The sequence below is a fragment of the Aethalodelphis obliquidens genome, unplaced genomic scaffold (genome assembly GCF_003676395.1).
Source record: "Aethalodelphis obliquidens isolate GAN/ISIS:26980383/991018 unplaced genomic scaffold, ASM367639v1 scaffold69, whole genome shotgun sequence".
NCBI lineage: Eukaryota > Metazoa > Chordata > Mammalia > Artiodactyla > Delphinidae > Aethalodelphis > Aethalodelphis obliquidens.
Genome location: NW_020838013.1, coordinates 3,782,472 through 3,804,914, shown reverse-complemented (window position 1 = coordinate 3,804,914; position 22,443 = coordinate 3,782,472). Strand labels below are relative to the sequence as shown.

The 22,443-nt window shown below is 57.7% G+C and overlaps 3 protein-coding genes, 1 long non-coding RNA gene and 1 other non-coding gene across 14 annotated transcripts; 3 read left to right on the top strand and 2 right to left on the bottom strand.

Moving 5' to 3' along the window:
• Positions 1–1,384: 1,384 nt before the first annotated feature.
• LOC113611558 (uncharacterized) lies at positions 1,385–2,793 on the bottom strand. The gene is made up of 2 exons (XR_003429505.1): positions 2,202–2,793; positions 1,385–2,062 (listed from the first exon to the last, which is right to left on the bottom strand). It is a non-coding gene; the product is annotated as an uncharacterized LOC113611558 (long non-coding RNA).
• Positions 2,361–2,442, bottom strand: TRNAS-GCU (transfer RNA serine (anticodon GCU)). Its single transcript has one exon. It is a non-coding gene; the product is annotated as a tRNA-Ser (tRNA).
• A 94-nt stretch (positions 2,794–2,887) lies between the features above and the next one.
• On the top strand, positions 2,888–5,191 carry B4GAT1 (beta-1,4-glucuronyltransferase 1). Its single transcript, XM_027090720.1, has 2 exons — positions 2,888–4,081; positions 4,323–5,191. The coding sequence occupies exons 1-2, from the start codon at positions 3,026–3,028 to the stop codon at positions 4,512–4,514; spliced, it is 1,248 nt and encodes a 415-aa protein (XP_026946521.1). The 5' UTR covers positions 2,888–3,025; the 3' UTR covers positions 4,515–5,191.
• Positions 5,192–5,460: 269 nt separating this feature from the next.
• Positions 5,461–12,632, top strand: BRMS1 (BRMS1 transcriptional repressor and anoikis regulator). 7 transcript variants are annotated; one of them, XM_027090723.1, is made up of 11 exons: positions 5,461–5,592; positions 8,195–8,340; positions 8,408–8,498; positions 8,623–8,741; positions 8,889–8,968; positions 9,053–9,149; positions 9,722–9,814; positions 10,962–11,026; positions 11,522–11,561; positions 11,695–11,804; positions 12,074–12,632. In XM_027090723.1, exons 2-11 carry the CDS (start codon positions 8,202–8,204, stop codon positions 12,137–12,139), a joined length of 900 nt encoding a protein of 299 aa, XP_026946524.1. In that variant the 5' UTR covers positions 5,461–5,592; positions 8,195–8,201; the 3' UTR covers positions 12,140–12,632. The 7 variants fall into 7 exon arrangements, 6 of the variants coding, with proteins under 6 accessions (XP_026946524.1, XP_026946522.1, XP_026946526.1 ...); XM_027090721.1 differs by having other exon boundaries at positions 5,462–5,592; positions 8,614–8,741; XM_027090727.1 differs by lacking the exon at positions 5,461–5,592 and adding an exon at positions 5,670–7,669 and having other exon boundaries at positions 8,614–8,741.
• Positions 12,633–12,755: 123 nt separating this feature from the next.
• On the top strand, positions 12,756–20,299 carry RIN1 (Ras and Rab interactor 1). Of its 4 annotated transcripts, none has more exons than XM_027090717.1 (10): positions 12,756–13,728; positions 13,881–14,051; positions 14,149–14,263; positions 14,356–14,428; positions 14,571–14,662; positions 14,817–15,554; positions 16,158–16,463; positions 16,783–16,914; positions 17,039–17,190; positions 18,138–20,299. In XM_027090717.1, the coding sequence occupies exons 3-10, from the start codon at positions 14,197–14,199 to the stop codon at positions 18,621–18,623; spliced, it is 2,046 nt and encodes a 681-aa protein (XP_026946518.1). In that variant the 5' UTR covers positions 12,756–13,728; positions 13,881–14,051; positions 14,149–14,196; the 3' UTR covers positions 18,624–20,299. The 4 variants fall into 4 exon arrangements, with proteins under 4 accessions (XP_026946518.1, XP_026946517.1, XP_026946519.1 ...); XM_027090716.1 differs by having other exon boundaries at positions 13,871–14,051; XM_027090719.1 differs by having other exon boundaries at positions 13,530–13,728; positions 13,852–14,051.
• The last annotated feature ends 2,144 nt before the right edge of the window (positions 20,300–22,443 follow it).

Below are 22,443 nucleotides of genomic sequence, written 5' to 3'. Positions count from 1 at the left end.
ACTAGCAGAAGGAAGGAGATGACAAAGATTAGAGTGGGCATGCCACGGAGCAACTAAGCCCGTGAGCCACAACTACTGAGCCCGTGTGTCTAGAGCCTGTGCTCCGCAATAAGAGAAGCCACCGCAATGAGAAGCCTGTGCACCGCAGCAGAGTAGCCCCTGCTCACCGCAGCTAGAGAAAGCCCGTGCGCAGCAACGAAGACCCAATGTGGCCAAAAAAAAAAAAAAAAAAGATTACATTGGAGATAAACAAAATGGAATATGAAAAACAACACAGAAAATCAATGAAACCAAAAGTTGGTTCTTTGAAACGGTCAATAAAATTGACACACCTTTGAGTAGACTAAGAAAAAAAGTGAAGACCTGAAAATTACTAAAATCAGAAATCAAAGGGGGTCATTACTATTGATTATACAGAAATAAAAAGCATTATAAGAGAACACTATGAATAACTGTATGCTAACAAATGAGATACCTAGATGAAATGGAAAAATTCCTAGAAACACACAAACTACCAAAAGTAACTCAAGAAGAAATAGAAAATATGGACATATCTATAACAAGGAATGAGATTGAATCAGTAATCAAAAACCTCCCAGGAAACTCCAGGACCAGATGACTTCCCAGGCAAATTCTACCAATCATTTAAAGGATTAACACCAGTCCTCAAACTCTTCAAAAAAATACAAGAGGAGGGAACACTTCCTAAGTCATTCTATGTGACCAGCGTTACCCTGATGCCAAAGCTAGATAAAGACATCACAAGAAAAGAAAACTACAAACTAATATCCCTTAGGAATATAGATGTAAAATTCCTCAACAAAATACTAGCAGACTGAACCCAGCAACATATTAAAAGAATTATACACCATGACCAAGTGGGATTTACTCTAGAATGCAAGGTGTTTCAACCTGCAAAAATCAATCATTGTAATACACCAAATATGAAATGAAGGGGAAAAACCACATGATCATCTCAACTGAGGCAGAAAAAGCATCTGACAAAATCCAACATCCTCTCAAGATAAAAACACTCAACAAACAAGGAATAAATAAGAACTTCCTCAACCTGATAAAGAGTGTTTATGAAAAATCCACAACCAATTTCATGCTTAATGGTGAAAGACTGAAGTCTTCCCCCTAAGATCAGGAAAAAGACAAGGCTGCCTGCTTTCACCATTTCATCTATTCAACTTCGTACTGGACATTCTAGCCAGAACAACTGGGCAAGAAAGAGAAATAAGAGGCATCCAAATTGGAAAGGAAGAAGGAAAATTATCCATAATCACAAGTGATACACACACATACAGAAAATCCTAAAGAATACACACACCGACACATACAATTAGAGCTAATAAATGACTTCAGCAAAGTTGCAGGATTCAAGAATACACAAAATTCAGTTTTATTTCTATACAGACAATTTTGGCATCAATTCTGATGCGTGGTTTTTTCCCCCCCATACCAAGCAATTCTCTGACACCAGCTAAGTGCTCTACAACACAACTCAGTTCTGACATTGTCTACCTGGAGACAGCATCAGATTCCACAAGCTGGAGCCGCAGAATATAGGTCTCCTGATCACTCTTCAACTCAACAACCTTGGCTCCCTACTGTGTGTGGAGTAGCCGGCGAACACCTTATCCTGACGTTCCAGGTCCTCCCCTGACTGTCCTAAAGCACCTTTCCAAGATTCACAGCGCTCGAAGTTACTACAATACATATCAAAGTACCTGCCCTTCCCCACAGCCTCTCCTCTTTGAAAGAGTCCATGGAGCAATCATTCCACAAACACTTATCAAGCACCTTCTGTGTACACTGACTGGTGTTAGATATTCGAGGCCTTCTGCTTAAGTGTGTGTGTGTGTGTGTGTGTGTGTGTGTTAGGGAGGCAGGTGTGTGGATACAAACAAGGTCTCTGCCCTGGGAGAAGTGCTGGGGGAGGGGAATCAGTGCGCTGAATAGATTAATAATTTAAATGATCAAGCATCACCGCCACTGCCACCATCAAGTTCCAGTACTTTAGACAGAGCAGCTCCTCCAGGGTGGTTTTCTCTAGTTCCTGCGGAAAACATATTGGCCCCCAATTTAGCATTGGCCAGAATTCCGGTTCTGGTTTTTAGGTGCCACCAAACCCCGGGCCCTCTTTCTAGGGAGAAGGAAAAGCACACCTCCAACCTCCTCCCATAAGGTCCAGGTACCTGGAGTATGAAACGGCCAGGAATGCAGGTTGAACAAAGACAGAACAGAGGTCCGGTCCGGACGGAACTGGGTCCCACCTCCTGTTCAGTTCTCTTCGACCCGCTGCTCCAGACATCGGGTTGTGAAAATTAAGAATCATCTCCACTGTAAAACACGACCGACGAGGATGGGATTCGAACCCACGCGTGCAAAGCACAATGGATTAGCAGTCCATCGCCTTAACCACTCGGCCACCTCGTCCCACGTGCAGCATTCTTTTCCACATTCCTTTATCTCTCATCTCCGCGCCTCCCGGCACCCTCGCAGGCATTCCTCAGTACAGACGTGATGAGACCTAGAGGAGGGAGAGACGGCGGACAGAAAGGGGCTTTTTGTGTTCCTTTCCGCCTGCCACAGGCGGGAACCCGCGCCATCCTTCACCACTCTGCAGCCAAGCTCTGCCACAATTTCCCCTCCCTAAGTCGGGGACGAGCGCGCCGGGGTTTCAGGACGCGCTTGGTCCAGGAGGTCGCGCACTGACCCGGAGGAGGGGGGTGCCTGTTTCTGGGAACCCAGCAGGCGCGGCGGAGCGGTGGCGGCCAGTTTCCAGCGTTTACAAAGCGCGCGGCGCGGGCAGAGAATGCAGTAGCTCCTCCCGGCGCACAGGGGGCGAGCTGGCGCGCCCGAGGCCGGCGCGGGCGGGCGGGCGCGGCTGCGCGAGGGGCTCGGCTCGCCTCGGCTCGCTTCGGCCGCGCTCGACAGGCTGCGGTAAATCCGGGCTTGCGGCGGCAGGTAGAGGCTGCGGCCCGGTGGTCTCTGCTGCGCGCCGCGAGCCCCGAGAGCCATGCAGATGTCCTACGCCATACGGTGCGCCTTCTACCAGCTGCTGCTGGCCGCGCTAATGCTGGTGGCGATGCTGCAGCTGCTCTACCTGTCGCTGCTGTCCGGGCTGCACGGGCAGGAGGAGCAAGACCAATATTTTGAATTCTTTCCCCCGTCCCCGCGGTCGGTGGACCAAGTCAAGGCGCAGCTTCGCACCGCGCTGGCCTCCGGAGGCGTCCTGGACGCTAGCGGCGACTATCGCGTCTACAGGGGCCTACTGAAGACCACCATGGACCCCAACGATGTGATCCTGGCCACTCACGCCAGTGTGGACAACCTGCTGCACCTATCGGGCCTGTTGGAGCGCTGGGAGGGCCCGCTATCCGTGTCGGTGTTCGCCGCCACCAAGGAGGAGGCGCAGCTGGCCACGGTGCTGACCTACGCGCTGAGCAGCCACTGCCCCGATATGCGTGCCAGGGTTGCCATGCACCTTGTGTGCCCCTCACGCTATGAGGCCGCCGTGCCCGACCCCCGGGAGCCAGGGGAGTTTGCCCTGTTGCGGTCCTGCCAGGAGGTCTTTGACAAGCTAGCCAGGGTGGCCCAGCCCGGGATCAATTACGCGCTGGGCACCAATGTCTCCTACCCCAATAACCTGCTGAGGAATCTGGCTCGTGAGGGGGCCAACTATGCCCTGGTAATCGACGTGGACATGGTGCCCAGTGAGGGGCTGTGGAGAGGCCTGCGAGAAATGCTGGATCAGAGCAAGCAGTGGGCGGGCACAGCGCTGGTGGTGCCTGCCTTCGAGATCCGTCGAGCCCGCCGCATGCCCACGAACAAAAACGAGCTGCTGCAGCTCTACCAGGTGGGCGAGGTGCGGCCCTTCTATTATGGGCTGTGCACCCCCTGCCAGGCGCCCACCAACTACTCCCGCTGGGTCAACCTGCCAGAAGAGACCTTGCTGAGGCCTGCCTACGTGGTGCCCTGGCAAGACCCCTGGGAGCCATTCTACGTGGCCGGAGGCAAGGTGCCCAACTTCGACGAGCGCTTTCGGCAGTATGGCTTCAATCGTATCAGCCAGGTGCTCATAAGGGAGAGGGCAGGGGAAATGGGGCAGGATGGATGGTGGGGTCAGGGAGCTATGAGTGGCTCTGGATGGAAAAGAGGCAATGAGGCAGGAGGGATCATAGTTCAGGAGGTGGTTGGATGGTTGGAAGATCCAGGATGCCTCCAGAGGAATGGGAATGCTGGAGCGAGCAGGGATGTCAGTCTCTGCCCTAGGAATGTCATCAAATTTTGCTGACCTGTCTCTTCCCCCACAGGCCTGTGAGCTGCACGTGGCAGGATTCGATTTCGAGGTGTTGAACGAAGGTTTCCTGGTTCATAAGGGCTTCAAAGAAGCTCTGAAATTCCATCCCCAGAAAGAGGCCGAAAATCAGCACAATAAGATCCTTTACCGTCAGTTCAAACAGGAGTTGAAGGCCAAGTACCCTGACTCCCCGCGTCACTGCTGAGCCCTTCCCTCCCCTAGTCTGAGAAGTCTCAGCCTCCTCACTCCTTAGGCCGCGCCTCAGGCCTGACTGGGGTAAGAAATGTCACTCCACTTTACAGTGGTAGCTGTGGTGTTTGAACACTGGACTTGAGTATGGGATGCTGGGATCAAGTCCTAGCTTAACCACTAACTAGTTGTGTGGCCTTGAGCAAATCCCATTCGCTCTCTGAGCCTCAGTTACCCCATCTGTTAAAGGGAGGTGAGAATACCTACCTCACAGAACTGTTGGGAGGTTCAGATGAGATGCTACATGTGAAAACATTCTGTAAGCTTCGTACAAATGTGAAGTATTATTAATATTATTACAGTATTATTATTGTTGTTATTATTATTGTTATTAACACTCTTGGGTGGGTGGGCTATAGGAGAGCAAAAAGTATGAATGGGGCAGAGCTGAGAAGTCCGAGTACTTAACAAAATGGGCATTTTGGAAAGAAATCAGTTGAAGGCGTTGAATTTAGTTCTTAGCTTTTGGGCAACTTCCTGGTTGTCTTAGGCCTCCGTCTCGGGGGCCCTGGAGAAGGGATGGGTCTGCAGGCTCTGTGCGTGGGAGTCTGAGATCTGGACCTCTGAATAGGCTGGGCTGGGTAATTTGCCTACCGACTACAATGTGTAAATAAATGAGTGTTCACACCTAAAGCTGGCTCCATTACTCTCCTGAACCGGGCGGGGTGGGGGAGCAGGTCGCGGGCTCTCCCCTTTCAAGCCGTGGGTGGTGGCTGCGGACCGAGGCGCGCTGGCTGCAAAGCAAGAAACGCACGAGGGCCTTCCCTGCCTGTTGAAAGCCTGTGTGAATTTCAGTCGGTTGCTATGGAAACCGGCCCGCGGTATCCCGGCATGCCTAGCCCCGAGCTGTCCAATTGTGAGCATTCCGACGGGCGCCTGCTGATGACGCATGCGGAAGCGTGGACAGGCTCTCGCCTCAGGAAAAAAGGCTCGCTCGGCGCTTCTGGGAGCCCCGCGGCGGTGGACAGTACCGGCTGCCTCCGGCACCTCTCAGGGAGTCTCGGACGTGAGGCCGGAGGCCCCACTCCCCGCGGGTGCGTAACGCCAACCCTGGCGCCTGGTTCGCCCTCTCCGGCCAGTGGGTCGGAGCCGGCCCAATCTCCAGGGCCGAAGCGGAGACTTAACCGGCCGGATGCGTGCCGGGGGCCGCGGGACCGGTGCTGGCCGTGGAAGAGCCAGTGATTGTCCCGCCCGCGCCCGCGCGTACGCAGATGGAGCGGGACGGGGGGCTCTCGGCGCGCCGTAGAGGGGCTGTGTTGGCTTCTTCGATGGTAGGGAAGAATCTTCCTTTCGAGGAGGCCTGCCCTCGACATGCTCACTTTCTGAGAGATAAACTGCCTGTACACAGTGCCTTATAATTTGCTTTTCCATTCCTTATCGCTTGCAATCTTTATTATTCTCTTTTTATACCCAAGGTAAGGAGGGGGAGGTTGTGATTTAATTCAGCTCACCCAGTAGACTCAGACTGCTGGAGAGACCTCCCCCAACCCCTCACCGTTTCTGGTCCGGAAAGGTAGGACTTACCTACCGCTGCATCTTCCAAAATTAATATATTTAACAGTGAAGAGGAATTGCGAAGTTTGGGAAATGCAGGAACTGAGGCTTGAGAATGGGAAAGATGAGGCTGGTTTGGAGAACCGAAGTTTTCAGGTCAGGGTCAGATCATTTGTGAAATCATTGAGGAATGTTTCGAAACTGTCCTCTAGGCTAGGCCAGTTAATTTACTTGAATTGACGTTTGCTACCACTACAGAGGCCGGGGGCTACCAAGAAGTAAAAGCCAATCCCTGCCCTGCAAAAGTTTGTTTGGTTTAATTTGTATTTGCAAATCCTCCAGTCATCGAATGAGTTAGTACTGTGCTAGGCGAATAAAGCGCATGTGCAGCCCAGCCCTGGTGAGGCTTACAGACTGGTTGGGGAGACAGACATGAGAATGGGCCAATAGACATGTAAATAAATAAGGAAGGGTGTCTACACGGAACTAAAGGACTACAAGAGAAGTGCCCAGACAAGCATATCACAGTGAACCAGAAGCCCCCAGTAGACAAAGAGATGATCTGTTGAGAAGACTATTTATTCTTCCTCTTGAGTGATCTTTTGGCCGCACTTGGCACTGTCACGTCTCCTTCATTCTGAAGTTCTCTCCATGCTTTGAGTTTTCCCTCCTCCACCTCTTGCTACTTTCCTTCTGTTTTGCAGGGGTCGCATCATCTGCCCCTTTGGTGACCCTGGGAGTTCCATCACGAGCCCCTTCTCACTCCACACATTCTGCCTTGCTGGTTGCACCCTCTCCCAAGGCCTGAAGAACTCACTATATGTGATGACCAGATCTCTGCAGCCCAGATTTCTCTCTGAGGCTTAGACCCAGGTGCCCCCAACCCTGCCCCTTCTCTCCTTTCGGGGTCTTTGCTCACACTACTTACTCTGGTTAAATGCTCCCTCCCTCAACCAGCTCAGCTCATCTGTCTGGCCCATCTTCCTCTGCCCTCAAAACTGCAGCAGGCTCCAGGTCCCAGTTTAGCTGTCTCTCCCATATGCCCCTCATCTTAACTCTTCTCACCCCACAGTAATGATCTGCTTCTTGGCCTCTCTCTCATCCAGGAACTTGTAAACTCCTTGAGGTCAGAGACTGTCTTTCTGTCACACTTGTGCCTGCCTCCTACCGTGGTGTCTGATGGTACCTAGCATATATTAGATTTTCAATAAAGATTAAATGAGTGAATAAATGAAGGAATGCTTAACAGTGTTCAGTGTTGCTGAGAAGTCAACCTGAGGTAAGCACCAAAAAATACTGGCATTAGGTACAAGGAGGTCATCTGTTAACTCTGCAGGATCAGTTTCAGCTGAGAGCGATGATACAGAAACAGACTGGAACAAGCGGGAGGTGAAAGTAGGAAGAGCAAGGCCTGGAAAAGGTGGAAAACGGGGGGCGATTGAGTGGAGTGGGGTGAAGTTTTGTGTTTCTGCTTTTTCTATATGGTGGGAAATTCCTGAGCGCGTCTAAAGTTTCATGGGACAGAGCTGTCAAGAGGGAGAGTGGAGGATGCAGAAGACTGGAGCACTGATGACGTGAGGTCTTAGAGGAAGCAGAGGGAGATAGGATTTGAGCACGGGGAGAAGATGAGCATTGTAGAGTGTTCTCAGGAAGAGAAGTGGTGGCATCATAGGCAGAAGGAGCAGCACGGTGTGCGGGGGGCGCTGGGTAGGAAGTGCATGGTATATTTGAGAACTAAGCATTAGAAGGTGGGGTGAAGGAGCCGGACCAGCAGTTCAAGTCCAGTCTATGTAGGGCCTTGAAAGCCCCAGTCAGATGTTTGGGCCCAGTCCCACAGACAGTGGGGAGCCCACCCTTGGCCTTTCCCATCTTATGGATCGTCACCTTGGCCACTCTTCCCGGGATTGGGATCACTGGCAGCGTCCAAGGGCATGGGCATTTCTGTGGTTCCCAGGCTTCAGGAGATGTGCAGGCAGGGCCACTTGCACCTGCCCCACCCAGTGTGTGCCCAGGGTGTGGCGAGTCCAGTCACCCCCCCGGTTGTCCCCGTCAGCAGTGAGGCTTGGTTTGACTTCCCAAGTGGCCACTTTCCCGCTCAGAGCTGTGGGCAGTGGCGAGTGATGGCTCCACTCCTACTCCCAGAGCCCAGATGCCCATCCAGCCTCCAAGCAAAGACACAGAGGAGATGGAAGCAGAGGGCGACTCAGCCGCCGAGATGAATGGGGAGGAGGAAGAGAGCGAGGAGGAACGGAGCGGCAGCCAGACCGAGTCCGAGGAGGAGAGCTCAGGTGAGCCCCACACGCCCGCGTGCCGCCCGCCCCCGCTCTGCCCGCCCTGACTGGCCTCTTGTCCCAGAGATGGACGATGAGGGCTACGAGCGCCGCCGCAGCGAGTGCGTCAGTGAAATGCTGGACCTGGAGAAGCAGTTCTCGGAGCTGAAGGAGAAGTGAGCAAGGGACCCTGGGGCCGGGCAGGGCTGGCTGGGGCCTGCTGTGGAGCGGGCGCTCCGCTCGTGTTTGACGGGCGAGCACACGGGTGCGCGGCTGCCTCTTACCTCCCAGGTTGTTCAGGGAACGGCTGAGTCAGCTGCGGGTGCGGCTGGAGGAGGTGGGAGCTGAGAGGGCGCCCGAATACACAGAGCCTCTCGGGGGGCTGCAGCGGAGCCTCAAGATCCGCGTTCAGGTGGCAGGTGTGTGCCCTGTTCCCCTACCAGAAGCCATGGCTCTCTGGCCCCTTCCCCTCTCGTCCCTGCTCTGCCTCACCCGTGCCCCTGGCCCCCCTTTATGGGCCCCTGGGTCCCTGGCCAAGCAGGACCTCCCTCTCCCTCCCTCCACAGGGATTTACAAGGGCTTCTGTCTGGACGTGATCAGGAACAAGTACGAGTGTGAGCTGCAGGGAGCCAAGCAGCACCTGGAGGTGAATGTGCCGGGCGCTGGGCGCTAGGTGGGGACGGAAGTGGCCACCCCGGCCTCCCTGGCTGAGCCACTCCGCCTCTTCCAGAGTGAGAAGCTGCTGCTCTACGACACCCTGCAGGGGGAGCTGCAGGAGCGGATCCAGAGGCTGGAGGAGGACCGCCAGAGCCTGGACATCAGCTCTGGTGAGGCGAGCGGCTGGCTGGGCACCCCTGCCCCAGGCCCTGTGCTTTCAGTGCCTGCCCCCCATCTTGGCCTCAGCTTCCCTGCCTGCACAGGGGGGTTGTAAGAGGACCTGCTTCGTGGTCACTGTGGGGACTGAATGAAAGCAGCCAGGGAAGCGCCTAGCCCAGAGCCTGGCACACAGTGGGGACTCAGGAAGAGCGGGTCCCCTGCCCCCCTGCTCAGTTTCCAGAACGGAGGTGTCATTCTGACACACGCACATGCCATGGCCAAGTCCTCTCCGTGTCCACAGGCCGACGTTCATACAGGGCACTGGGGAGGGAGGAATTATTATCGTACCCCTGTCCATGAAACAGATGAAGAAAGCGAGCCTCACAAAATCACAGTGACCTCTTTCCCAGGGTTGAACTCAGCTTCCAACCCCAAGCCCAGGCTTCTCTGCACTGCCCTGGTTGGGGTAGGGGCGCGAGTGATGGGGAAGGGCTGGCCTGGCCCGGGTGAGGGACACAGGCTACAGGGGTGGGGCGTCCTGGGATGGCCGGCACCCCAATCCTGACCCTGGTCTGGGGCACAGAGTGGTGGGATGACAAACTGCACGCCAGAGGCAGCTCGAAGACCTGGGGCTCCGTGCCGCCCAGCAAGAGGAAGAAGGCCCCTCTTGTTTCCGGTATCCTTTCCCCCACGGTGGCCCGAGCTGGACGAGAGGTCAGGGCGGAGGAGGGTGGAGGGACACGCAAGACAGAGGCAGACCAGACTCATTTATGGTCATCTGGCATCCTGTGGCCATGTCCAGTCAAATCCAGCCGTCAGGGATTTTTTGCGGGGTCCTCCTAGGCTGTGTGGACCGTAAAAAAGTAGAAACATCCATCCAGAGACTTCCCCGTAATTTCCGGAGTGAGCTCTCCTTTGAGGCCCTTCTGGCTTTCCTATGACGTCCCAGGCTTTCCCACCCCCATGCCTTTGCTGACTTTCCGTTCTCCTATCGGCTGCCTTTGCCCGTGTGCCTGCTCAGTGCTCGTCTCGGTTGTTACTTCCTCCACGAAGCCTCTCCTGGTTTCCCCGCCGAAATGGCTATTTAGATATTACCCCTGTACCTAAACTGGGGCACCTGCCTCCCATCTGGGCATGGTCATCTCTGCCCCGCCCCAGGCGTGCGTCCCTTTGGTCCAGGGCCTGCTGTGCCTTCCTCCCTCCTGGCACAGCAGCACGGAGTTGAATTGAATTGAATTCTCTTGTGCACCCCACCCCACCCCTCATATTCCTGCAGCAACCAGATTCTCAGGGCACTGACCTCCTGGTGGTGGGAATCAGGTTCACACAGGGAGGGAGGGAAGAATCTGGACTGCAGAGACTTGAAGGGTGAATGGGAGGTGAGGGTGTGGAGACATCAGGGGGACAGAGTGGCTGGTCCCCACAGGGGAGTGTGAGACCGAAGGAGGGTTGTTTTCAGGACAGAGGAGACTAGAGTCTCTTTGTAGATGGGGAAAGGGGCCAGATCCCTGAGTGGGTGGCATGGACCTTGGCCTTCTGACCTTGAGACCGGAGAATAGGTGAGGGGAGCTGAGGAGTGGTAGGGTTGAGACTGGAAGGCCCCCGTGGAGTGGGTGAAATAGGCCATAGCCATGCCACCTCTCCACCCTGCCGAGAACCCGGGGGCCAAGAGGTAGGAGGTGGAGCCTGAGCTCTTAACTAGGTCCTCGGCTCCCTGCCCCGATGTCCACAGCACCGCCTCTTCTGAGTGTTGGAGCTCCCGGGCCAAGGCCCGTCACCTGCCCCCTCCACCAGGCTTCCTGCTTCCTTGACCCCCATTGCAGGCCCTTACATCGTGTACATGCTGCAGGAGATCGACATCCTGGAGGACTGGACAGCCATCAAAAAGGTGGGTCCGGTGCTGCCTGTCTCAGGATGGGGGCTGGCAGTGCAGTGCCCCCTCCCCAACCAGATGCCAGCTTTGGGCTTTGCAGGCGCTCCACGTGTGGACTTCCTGAGGGCCTGGGAAGCTCTCTGCTCAGCCCTCGGCACCCTCTGCCTTCAGCCCAGGTTCCCTGGCATTGCTTGAGCTCACAAGCCTCGTTTGGCCTGAGGCTGTTCCGGAGGAGGGAGTTCCTAGTCTACATCAGCCCCTTGTTGCAGGGCAGGTTTTGATGGGGGTGGGGGTAAAGGGAGGGCAGGAAGGCGGGAAAGCAGCTGGGCTGCCTGAGTCTCTGACTGGAGAGCACATCAAACCTTTGCCTAGAAGGGGTCTTATACCCCGGCAACCCCTCTAGTGCAGCCCAGACCCAGCAGCACCTCCACCTCAGAAAGGCTGATGGTGGAAGGGGGATTTGCCAAGCTGGAGGCAGGCTCTCAGGGGGTTTTCTTCTTACCCACCCAGGCAAGAGCAGCCGTGTCCCCTCAGAAGAGAAAATCAGATGGTAAGAACCAGCAGGGTCGGGACTTCCCTGACGGTCCAGTGGTTAAGACTCCACGCTTCCACTGCAGGGGGCGCGGGTTCGATCCCTGGTCAAAAAAACCCACAAACTACTGGGGTTGTTCTTCCTCCCCCAGCCCAGCCTCCAGGAAAGGAGCCCAGAGGGAGGCAGGGACTGTGTCAGATCAGTGACCTGAGAGAGTCAGGACGGTCTGGGTGTGAGGGCATTGTGGGAGCTACGGTGGGGGTGAGTAATGGGGCTAGGTGATGGACCCGCCCCGCCAGCTCTGGTTAGGGAGGGTGGAGTGCTGAGCCCTAGCAGCCGGCCTGGCGGGCCCAGAGTACCAGAGAGGCCCAGGAATCAGCGGTGTGGAGCTGACCTGTGCCCTCCTGGCCTTGCCTGCTCTGGGCCAGACTGAGGCCACTCCTCTCAGTGCCGCACATGAAGTGCCTGCTTCCCTCTTGGTTCGGCGTCCTCTCACCTGCAGTGGTTTTTCCCTTCCTGTGTACCCCCAGGACCTTGACCCTGCTGTTCACAGCCAGGGGGCCCTTGGAGCAGCTGGCAGCAAACCCAGCATTTGAACGTACCTGCTGCAGAAAGGCAGACTGACAGGCCCCTCAGCGTCTGCCCAGCCAGCCCTGCAGTGCTGCTGTGGCCCTCCCCTCTAGCCGCCACTGGTCTGGACTCCTCCTCTGCCCCTCCTCGGGGCCCTGTTCAACTGTGGCCTGGAGCTGCCTTAGCCAGGCAACACTGTCTCCTCCATCCCCGGCCAGCCCACCACCTGCCCCCACCGAAGGTCAGCCTTCGCGGTGCCCTCCCTGATGAAGATGTGTCTCATCTTAAGCCAAAGCAACATCCTTTCTGCTGACCTTGGACCCGGCTCCCTAGTCACCGAGCCAGTGAGCTGGGTCCCACTTCACGGGAACTCTGGGCCAGAAATGATATTTGGGGGACCTTTGTGTCCTGGCTGTTGTTGGAGGTGAGAAGGCAGGCTCCCCAGGTCTTCCTTCTCAAGGCGGTTCCTGGTGTCCGCCTCCCAGATTTCAGGGACTGGAATTAAAACCTTTTCTGGGACTCTGGCGTGACCGGCGTGTGTCTAATTTACCTTGCAAGGGAATCAGGGCTCTCATGGAGAGTGCTTGTGACAGGCAGTCTCTTCTGGGGTCCCTGGTACCTCTTCTCACTGCCTAGCGGGAGCCTACCCACTCGAACTTGGAGTATAGGCTGGGGAAGGGGGGTTCTCCCACTTGCCTGCTCCCCAGAGGTTGGGGGGCTGGGCCCTGGACTGCCTGGTGCTGGTGAGCAACGTCTGAAGCAACATGTGGCACAGGCAGAGCACGTGGCCTTGGGTGGGGACGGGGACTGGGTACTCGGTGCTTGGAGACTGGATCATGTCTGCACCTGCCCCAGTCACTTGGCAGATTGGCAAGGCAGGCTGGCAGAGCCTGTGTGCGTGGGAGGCAGCTGGCAGCAGCGCCATGTTCTGACGACCTCACAGCCAGACTCCCCCCTGTTTAGCGCTGTTAGAACCGCCCCCAGAACCTCAGTTAAGCAAAGAGGTTAGTTTCCATGGAGACACAGCATCCTTTCTCCACGGCAACCTGAAATCCCAAAACGCAAATTAAGCTCAGGAATGCGTCATCGGTGACCTGTAGGGGGCGCTCTCCCACAAGGCTGAGCTCAAGACCGTGGACAGATGAGCAGTTGACCACAGACCTAAAGATGCCCCAAAGGCGAGGCCTGTGGGGACCTAGATAGGCCCTGCTTAACCCCTTTCTGCCCACCTGTATGATTCGAGGAGGCTGGCAAGGCTTTAGGACGCACTGTGTGGAGGTGGTAGCCCCACAGCTGGGGCCCTCGGAGGGCCACTTGCATGGAGACGATCCCTGCCCCCAGAGGCTGGGCCCAGAACAGAGGAAGCAGGCACTGCCCGGGCTGAGCGGACACACAAGAGTTAACTGGCGGCTGTGACAGGGCGAACCGCCCTCAGGAAGTGTTACTCACCACTGGGAATGTGAGTGCTCTTGCCTTGGGGGCTGGATTCTCTTCCTGAGTCCCCGGAGATACCGAAGGAGCTCCCAGCCATGGAAGCCCCTGGAGAGTCTGGAGCAGGCCTTCTCGGAGCCCCCAGCCCAACCAGCTTCGCACCTGGGCACCTGGAGAGAGAAAAGTTAGTGAAGTTGGAAGGGCAACCCGGTGGGGCAGGGGCGGGGGGACCACAGAACTGGGTCTGTCCTGGGCAAGGAGGGGGAGAGGGTTGGGCAAGGTTCCCAGACCCTGGCCCCCTGCTCAGGTCTGGCGCCTGCCCCCAGGCCAGCGCAGGACCCGCTGTACGATGTGCCTGATGCCGGCGGGGCACGAGCAGGTGGGCCTCAGCAGCCCGGGCGCACCGTGAGCCTGCGGGAGCGCCTGCTGCTTACCCGGCCCGTGTGGCTGCAGCTGCGAGCCAACGCCGCGGCCGCGCTGCACGTGCTGAGGACCGAGCCCCCCGGGGTGAGTCTTCCCCCACCCCTGGGGCTGGTGGCCGAGGGTGGGAGGGAGCGGGGCTGGACGCGGAGGTCCTGAGCCTCCGACCCCTGTCGACTCGCAGACATTCCTGGTACGGAAATCTAACACTCGCCAGTGCCAAGCCTTGTGCATGCGGCTGCCCGAGGCCAGCGGCCCCTCCTTCGTCTCCAGCCACTACATCCAGGAGAGCCCTGGGGGTGAGAGGGACCGGCCTGGAGGGAGGGGCTGGAAGCCATCAAGGCAGGGCACCGGGGTTCCCCAGAGAACAACCTCACTTCCCATCTCTCAGGCGTCTCCTTGGAGGGCTCAGAGCTTGTGTTCCTGGACCTGGTCCAGCTCATCTGTGCCTACTGCCACACCCGGTGAGCCTGCCTGCAGGGCGCCTGCTGTCCATGGGGCCCTACTCCCTGGGATACCCTGTCCTCCTCCCACACAGACGCTCTCAGTGCCCACAGCCCGGAGCTTTCCTCACTCCTGACTTTTTGCTCCCCTCTCCGGCCTCAGGGACATTCTTCTCCTCCCGCTTCAGCTCCCCAGAGCCATCTGCCAGGCAGCCACCCGCAAGGAGCTGGAAGCCATCTCCCATCTGGGCATTGGTAAGGGCTCCCCTGCTACCCGTTGCTCAGATGGACAAGCTGAGGCCAAGAGGGAAAGGGAAGGCATGGGCACACAGCCTGAAGCCTGTGCCTTTCCCTCGGTTGGGCCCCCTCCCTGAACCCCCTGAGGCCCCAACCTGTTTCTCTTCCCTAGAGTTCTGGAGCTCCTCCCTCAACACCAAGGCTCAGCCAGGCCCATCTGAAGGCCCACTGCTGCCCAGGCTGAAGCCCCGGTCCCCACAAGAGCTGGACCAGGGCACTGGAGCTGCCTTGTGTTTCTTCAACCCCTTGTTTCCAGGGGACCTGGGCCCCACCAAGCGGGAGAAATTCAAGAGGAGCTTCAAAGTGCGTGTGTCCACAGAGACCTCCAGCCCCCTGTCTCCACCAGCTGTGCCGCCTCCCCCAGTCCCAGTGCTGCCAGGGACAGCCCCCAACCAGACAGAAAGGTTGCCCTCTCGCCAGCTGCTGCGGAGGGAGAGCTCAGTGGGGTACCGTGTGCCAGGGGGCACCGGCCCCAGCCTCCCGCCACTGCCTTCCCTCCAGGAGGTGGATTGCGGCTCCCCCAGCAGCTCAGAGGAGGAGGGGGTGCCAGGGTCCCAGGGGAGCCCAGCAACCTCACCCCGCCTGGGCCGCCGGCGGCCGCTGCTTCGGTCCATGAGCGCTGCCTTCTGCTCCCTGCTGGCGCCCGAGCGGCAGGTGGGCCGGGCAGCCGCAGCGCTGATGCAGGACCGACACACAGCCGTGGGCCAGCTGGTGCAGGACCTACTGACCCAGGTGCGGGCCGGCCCTGAGACCCAGGAGCTGCAGGGTATCCGCGAGGCGCTGAGCCGGGCCCGAGCCATGCTGAGCGCGGAGCTGGGCCCGGAGAAGCTGCTGCCACCAGAAAGGCTGGGTGAGACTCCAGCCCGGGGCTCTGCCGGTTCAGCACTATCTCCCCATTCCACTCTCTCTGCCTCCCCACACTGCCAGCCTGTCTCTCAGTCTGTTCTGCGGCTTTACAAACCCACCTTGTCTCACCACCATTCAAGCAAATTCTGTCCACCGCCTGCCTCCCTGTCACCAAGTTTCCAAATCTTTTTTTAATTTATTATTTATTTTATTTATGGCCGCGTTGGGTCATCGTTGCTGCATGCAGGCTTTCTGTAGCTGCCGCGAGCAGGGCCTTCTCTTTGTTGTGGTGAGCAGGCTTCTCATTGTGGTGGCTTCTCTTGTTGTGGAGCACGGGCTCTAGGCTTACGGGCTTCAGTAGTTGTGGCGCACAGGCTCAGTAGTTGTGGCACACGGGCTTAGTTGCTCCGCGGCACGTGGGATCTTCCCGGACCAGGGATCAAACCTGTGTCCCCTGCATTGGCAGGTGGATTCTTAACCACTGCGCCACCAGGGAAGTCCCAAGGTTCCTCCTCTTTTTCATCCCTCTCCTCTCCTGATCATGCCCTTCCTCCCAGGGACTCTGCCCCCCTGGTTCCCCTGACCCCAGCCTACCTCTCCCCCGCAGAATGCGTCCTGGAGAAGTCGCTGCATCGCTCCGTGCTCAAGCCTCTCCGGCCCATCCTGGTGGCCCGCCTGCGGCGCCGTCTTTCCACCAACGGCTCCCTGGGCCGCCTGGCTGAAGGCCTCTGCCTGGCCCGGGCCCAGGGCCCCAGAGCCTTCGGGTCCCACTTAAGCCTGCCTTCCCCAGTAGAGATGGAACAGGTGCACCAGAAGCTACTGCAGCTACTTCGTGCCTACTCACCCAGCGCCCAGGTCAAGCGGCTCCTGCAGGCCTGCAAGCTGCTCTACACAGCCTTGAGGACCCAGGCAGGTATGCCCCCTCCCACCACCTCCCACTGGCTCCTGCCAAGTCAGAGGCAGGCCACCAGGCAGAGGCTCCAGGAATGGCACAGCAGGGAGGGGGAAAAAAAAAAAAAAAAAAAGGGTCCAACCCTCCCATTTCACAGATGGTAAAACTGTGGCCCAGAAAGCAGAGCATCCACTCCCCAGGCCTCGCCCCCTGGTTGCCATAGAGACCACAGTGCCCAAGGCCTGGCAGGCGGAGGGGACGGTCCTTGTCTAAGATAAGTAGTGGATTCTGACCCTGGGGTCCCAGAGGACCCTGAAGCTTCCTCCTCCACCACCCACAGGGGAGGGTGCAGGGGCCGATGAATTCCTCCCACTGCTGAGCCTCGTCCTGGCCCAGTGCGACCTTCCTGAGCTGCTGCTGGAGGCCGAGTACATGTCAGAGCTGCTGGAGCCTGCCTTGCTCACTGGAGAGGGTGAGGAACCCCACACACGCCCCTTCTGTCTGGGTGGGGCTGGGGCGCCCTGACTGAGCAGAGGAGGCGGAAGGAGCAGGTCACTCACGCCCAGCCTGAGCCGCATTCCTCCCTTGTGTCCCAGGCGGCTACTACCTGACCAGCCTCTCGGCCAGCCTGGTCCTGCTGAGTGGCCTGAACGAGGCCCACACCCTCCCGCTGAGCCCCTCGCAGGAGCTGCAGTCTTCCCTCAGCCTCTGGGAGCAGCGCCGCCTGCCCGCCACCCACAGCTTCCAGGTAACAGGACTGGCCACCCCCGGGGGGAGTCTGGCATTGTCTGGCGCAGTCCTCTCCTTTGCCCAATGAGACCCAGGAAAGGAGGGGGAAGGGGAAAGGCCAGTCCTGCATTACCCCACGACAGAAACAGCGCCCCGTGCGTAACACACGTCCGAGCCAGCCTTTCTGGAGGCTGCGTTCCACGAGCCGGCACTGTGCTCAGTGCTCTGGCGGCTCAGCCTTGAATCTTCACAGAAACTCTGAAGTGGGATCATTATTATCCCCATTTTACAGATGAGGAAACTGAGACATGACATGGGGAGGGAAAGGGACACAGGCAGATCCTGGCTTCTGGACCCCAACTGGACTCAGGCTTCCAGCCCGTGACCCCCATACCCTCCCATCTGGGCTCAGGCGTGGTGTCCTCAGAGCCAAACAGCATCTCTGCCCTTCACCCTCCTTCCATCCAGTCAAGGGACCCTTTCTAGCCTTGGCTAAGAGTCCAGATTTGATAGCCAGATCCTAGATCCAAATGCTGGCTCTGCTGCTTTTTGGCTCTGGGAGCTTGGGCAAGTTATATAACCTCTTTGTGCCTCAATTTTCTTGTCTATAAAATGGGGTAATAGTATGTACCTCCTGGGGTTGATATTTGGATGAAATGGGTTAATTCAGGACAAGTACTGAGGGCGCAGAGTAAGCTCTACCTGAGTAGGATTGTTAGGCTGTAGAGGCCTGCTGGGGCGTCCTTCCAGCCTGCAGCTGTGACCCGCTAGCCCAAGCACATCCCTCCCTTCCTCAGAGCCCCTGCTCAGAGCTCACCTTATTCACAAAGCTTTTGCCACTGGTTCTACCGCTGGATATGTACCATCCCAGCCCTGTTCCTGCGGAGCTTCTACTGAGACCTCAAGCTTTGCGGCCAGATTCGCACCAGGCAGGGCTGAGTTCTTGATTTTGCTTCTCCTGCACAGCACCTCCTCCGCGTAGCCTATCAGGACCCCAGCAGTGGCTGTACCTCCAAGACGCTAGCCGTGCCCCCAGGGGCCTCGACTGCCATGCTGAATAAGCTCTGTGCCACCAAGTTCCGGGTGACCCAGCCTGACACTTTCAGCCTCTTCCTATACAAGGAGGAGGACTACCACCGCCTGCCCCCCGGAGCCCTGGCCCACCAGCTCCCCACCACCGGCTACCTCATCTATCGCCAGACAGAGTGGCGCGAGACCCAGGGCACCTCCCCGGGGGCTGCCCCAGAGGAGGGCAGTGGGAGGCCAGAGGCAGAGGGCAGGGAGCAGGAGAAAGGGGGCCGGGGAGATGGGGACACCAAGGTCAAAGCCAGTCCCAGGGACAGCAGGGGAGAGTCTGAGACGATGGCCGAGGGGGGCGAGGACCAGGCCAGGGGAGGCCCTGCCCAGCCAAGGGGGCCAGAGGCTGAGGGAAGCCAGGCAGCAGAGGAGTAGCTGGGAGTGGGCAGAAGGGCCATTTGGGGCAGAAAACTCTGAGCCTGGGGGGAAGGCCTTTCAGAGCCATCCACCCCACTGGCCAAGGCACAGCCCCCTAGTCTTCCCCACCCCGGGCCGCTCCGTGTCTGCCACCTCCTCTGACTGTCTAGCCCTCTGATCACACCTGCTGGGAGGTGCCTGGACTGGCCACATCTGGGCACTGGAGTAAAGCCCAGGGGGTTTTGGGGGGGCCCCAGACGAAGGGCCCAAGGCCCCTTGGCCTCTCATCCTTCTCCCCCAGCTAGAGGCCAGCCGTCCCGCAGTGGTGAGTGTGCCCAACGGGGGACAAATCCAACAGGGGCCCGACCTCTGGCAGTGGAGGGTGGGGCTTCAAGGCCCTGAAAGGCCCCACCCACTCCTGGGTGTCAGGAGGATTTGGGGAGGCAGCAAGATGTCGGGGCCCAGTGCTGCCCAGACCACCTGGAGGCCAAGCACCTCCAAACCTCAGTGTCCTCATCTGTGAAGTCGGGGTGCTACTGCTGCCCTACCTTCTCCCAGAAGTCTTCCATGGGTCAGAATGGATGGTTTTGTGGCAAAGCAGAGCTCAGACTAGGGAAAAGGGGAGGGAAGGAGGTTGGATGCTAGCAACACACATACACACACCTCTCCAAGGGTCTGTTCTTCACTCTCACAAAAGGGAGAGGCTCTCCAGGCAGCCCTGGGGACTGGGTCGGGTCCAGCTGAGAGAACACCCACATTCTGGTCTTCCCCAAGATGGGAAGTCCTCCCAGGCACTGTGATGTCCCAAGGGAATGGGACAGAGGAGACAGGCTTCTGAAGTGAGGTGAGGATTCGGAAATCATCTTCTCTGCACTTGACTCTCTTGGACCTCACAAGAGCTTTACGGGACACAGGGCCTGGCTTTTTACCCACTGAGGCTTGGGAAAGTGACTCCTAAGACACCACACAGGAGGCCATTGGGATCCCCACACCCAAACCAGGGGTCAGGTTCCAGCTACTCCTTGTGTTCTAAACCACCAGGAAATTAACCCTCAAGGTCCGGTAGACCCCAAAGGGAGGCCCAGATCAGGCCACAAATGAGCAAAGAAAATACCAGCAACAACCACAAGGGGGTGCACATGGCCCAGGAAGCTGCCGAGAGGGTGACCTGATGGACGAACGCAGCTCCAGGGCAGCGGCAGTGTAGGTGGTCACGGGGTTTGCAGTCTGGCAGCTGCCAGGCAACTTGGGGACAGTGCCAGGGCCAAGACCTCTGGCCCTCAGCTGTCTTGGGAGTCAGGGGTCTGAATGAGGCCAGCCTCAGGGGACCACTCCCTGGGAAGGAACTAGCCCCTGGTGGAAGGAGGACCCTAGCCAGTCTCTGAGGTGCTCCCTCAGACACTGAGCACAAAGGGACATCAGCTCATATATCAGACATGACAGCTGGAAGGTAGAAATCCTGGACATTGGGATTTCAGACCCTCCAGATACAGCCCAGGTTGCAGGGCTCCCAAATTTCTCACTAGGCCATCAGCAGCTCTAACTTCCCCCACTTCTACCCGCCCCCCACAAGCTTCTCGCTGGTGGGGAGTCTCCCTTCACTCTTTTGTATGTGCCCCCCAGTCCCGCACCCACCCGAGTGCCCTGTACAGTGCTGGGCACTCCACAGGCGCACAATAAATGTTGTCCACTAATTGGAGTTTGATAACTAAGAGGGAAGGGCAGTGGGGTGGGAGGTTAAGGGAGGGCTGGGTTCTGGGAACCAAACACAGGATGTCTCAAGTTCAGTCTCAGAGGAAGGACCTGGAATGGTTGCAGGGGGTGTTCAGAGAACCCCAGGGCCGGATGAAGAGCTGGTCTCATGGGAACTAGGGCTGGCTGAGGCTTCTGGGCCCCTGCGAGGGGGCCTCTGCAAGCCCTTCCCACCTCCTTCCCATGCTCAGTCCTAATTCCTGGCTCTGAGAATTCAGCATGCCCCCAGCAGTGGCTCATTGGAGCACTGCCAGGCCCTGCCTGCTCCCTGAATCTTCTGGTTTACCTTCTGAAGAAATTCTGATGGGTTAGGGGTCCCGGCCAGATAAATCAGCATGACCAAGGGTCATGAGACAGGGGTTGGGGCTCCAGGCAGGGCAGGCAATGACAGGCTGGTCTAGAACTGATCTTATTGTCCCCATTTTATAGATGAGGAAACTGAGGCTTGCTCAGGCAAAGTGGCTTGTTACAGGGCGGAGGACTCAGACACCAGGTTCCGTGGAGCTTCGGATTCTGCAATCCTCCAAAACAGAAGGAGTTGTTTACTCATCCACTCAGCAATCTGTTGTGTCCGTATGGACCCAGCATCCGCAGCCCCAGCCAGAGGGAGACAGCTGTGATCTGGGCAGTAACAGCCTACTGTGTGCTCGGACTCCGTACTGCCCCCCCCCCCCTCCCACTACTGCCTTCCACCTTTGGCCTTCTGGAAGAGGAAGTCAGGGCTCTGAGAGGTGCCGTGCCATTTCCAGCATCCACTGCTGCAGGGCAGGGCTGGAACCCTGACGCTTGGATCTCTGGAGGAGCAGCAGAGTCATTTCCTCACTTGGAAATGTTGCGCTTATCACCTCACAGTAGTTCCCTGTGTGAGTTTGTTTATTGTCTGTCTTCCTCACTAGAAGGCCAGAGCCAAGTCGGCCTTGTTCCCTGATGAATCTTGGGGGCCTAGAACAATGCCTGGCCCGGAACTGGCATGTAGTAAATATATGTGGAGTGATTGAAGACTCAGCCTAACTGTTCATCCCGTGGCTTGGGACATGGGGCGGCACATCCTCCATTGCTGCCACCAGGGGGCGGGCATGCCCCACTCCCAGTCACATGCCAGGTTCCCTTCTCTCCTGAGGGCCCCCCCCCCCCCCCCCCCCCCCCCCCCCGGCGCCCTCCCCCCCCTGCGCCCCCCCCCCCCCCCCCCCCCGGGGACCCAGGGCATTCAGAGGACCTGTGCAGGGCCTGGTGCCAGGAAGGGCCCTGGGACCGTCCTGCGAATGGGGATCCTGCTAATGGAGGTTGGGAAGGGAATGAGAGAGCGGCCTCTTCCCCCCAGGGCTCTCTGGCCAGGCAGACTCAGGAGCCAGACCTGTGGGGTGGCCTGAGAGAGGACCCTGCCAGGGTGGTGAGGAAAGCGGTCATTGAGACCCACAACACCCTGACTCAATTTCAACACCAAGCAGTTAACTCCCCGCCATGGCCTTGTGACCGCCTTCATGCCCACAACTTAACACGCAAACGCCCTGACTCAACTTCAACACCAAGCAGTTAACTCCCCGCCATGGCCTTGTGACCGCCTTCGTGTCCACAGCTTAACACGCAAACACCCTGACTCACATTTGCACACAGGCTGTGTGACACCCTGCCCTGCCAGGGTCACCTACAGTGAAGCCTGAGCACCGCCACCCTTAACAGGAACACCCAGAGTGTTAGGACACCCTGACACTGTTAGCCATTCATGCCCTGCAGGATGGGACACAGTGACACACATTGGCCCCTCCTCTGAGCCACACCCTGACGCAGACATCCCTAGATCTGCAAACTCAGAGATATTCCCTCACACTCTCCCTCTCGGGTTCAGAATGTGACACCCTGACGCACATACATGGAGACAGGCCAACACAGAGACATGTGGTGACCTGCTCCACAAGGACTCCCATGGCACACTTACACCTACCCTTGCAGGACTGCCGCTGACACACCCAAGGCCCCCTCTCGGACATGCCTGCTGCTTCCCACGCTGCACAGGCGTGGAAGTGCAGACAAACACACACGAACTCAGAGACAAGTGCAGACACACACAGAGATACACATACAACAT

Coding starts and splice junctions, on each gene's coding strand:
- B4GAT1 (XM_027090720.1), top strand. CDS start 3,026: ATGCAGATGTCCTACGCCATACGGTGCGCCTTCTACCAGCTGCTGCTG. Junction 4,082..4,322: donor GCTTCAATCGTATCAGCCAG/GTGCTCATAAGG, acceptor CTTCCCCCACAG/GCCTGTGAGCTGCACGTGGC.
- BRMS1 (XM_027090721.1), top strand. CDS start 8,202: ATGCCCATCCAGCCTCCAAGCAAAGACACAGAGGAGATGGAAGCAGAG. Junction 8,742..8,888: donor GATCCGCGTTCAGGTGGCAG/GTGTGTGCCCTG, acceptor CTCCCTCCACAG/GGATTTACAAGGGCTTCTGT. Junction 11,805..12,073: donor TTGTGGGAGCTACGGTGGGG/GTGAGTAATGGG, acceptor GTGTACCCCCAG/GACCTTGACCCTGCTGTTCA.
- RIN1 (XM_027090716.1), top strand. CDS start 13,643: ATGGAAGCCCCTGGAGAGTCTGGAGCAGGCCTTCTCGGAGCCCCCAGC. Junction 14,663..14,816: donor CATCTCCCATCTGGGCATTG/GTAAGGGCTCCC, acceptor TCTCTTCCCTAG/AGTTCTGGAGCTCCTCCCTC. Junction 17,191..18,137: donor CCGCCACCCACAGCTTCCAG/GTAACAGGACTG, acceptor TCTCCTGCACAG/CACCTCCTCCGCGTAGCCTA.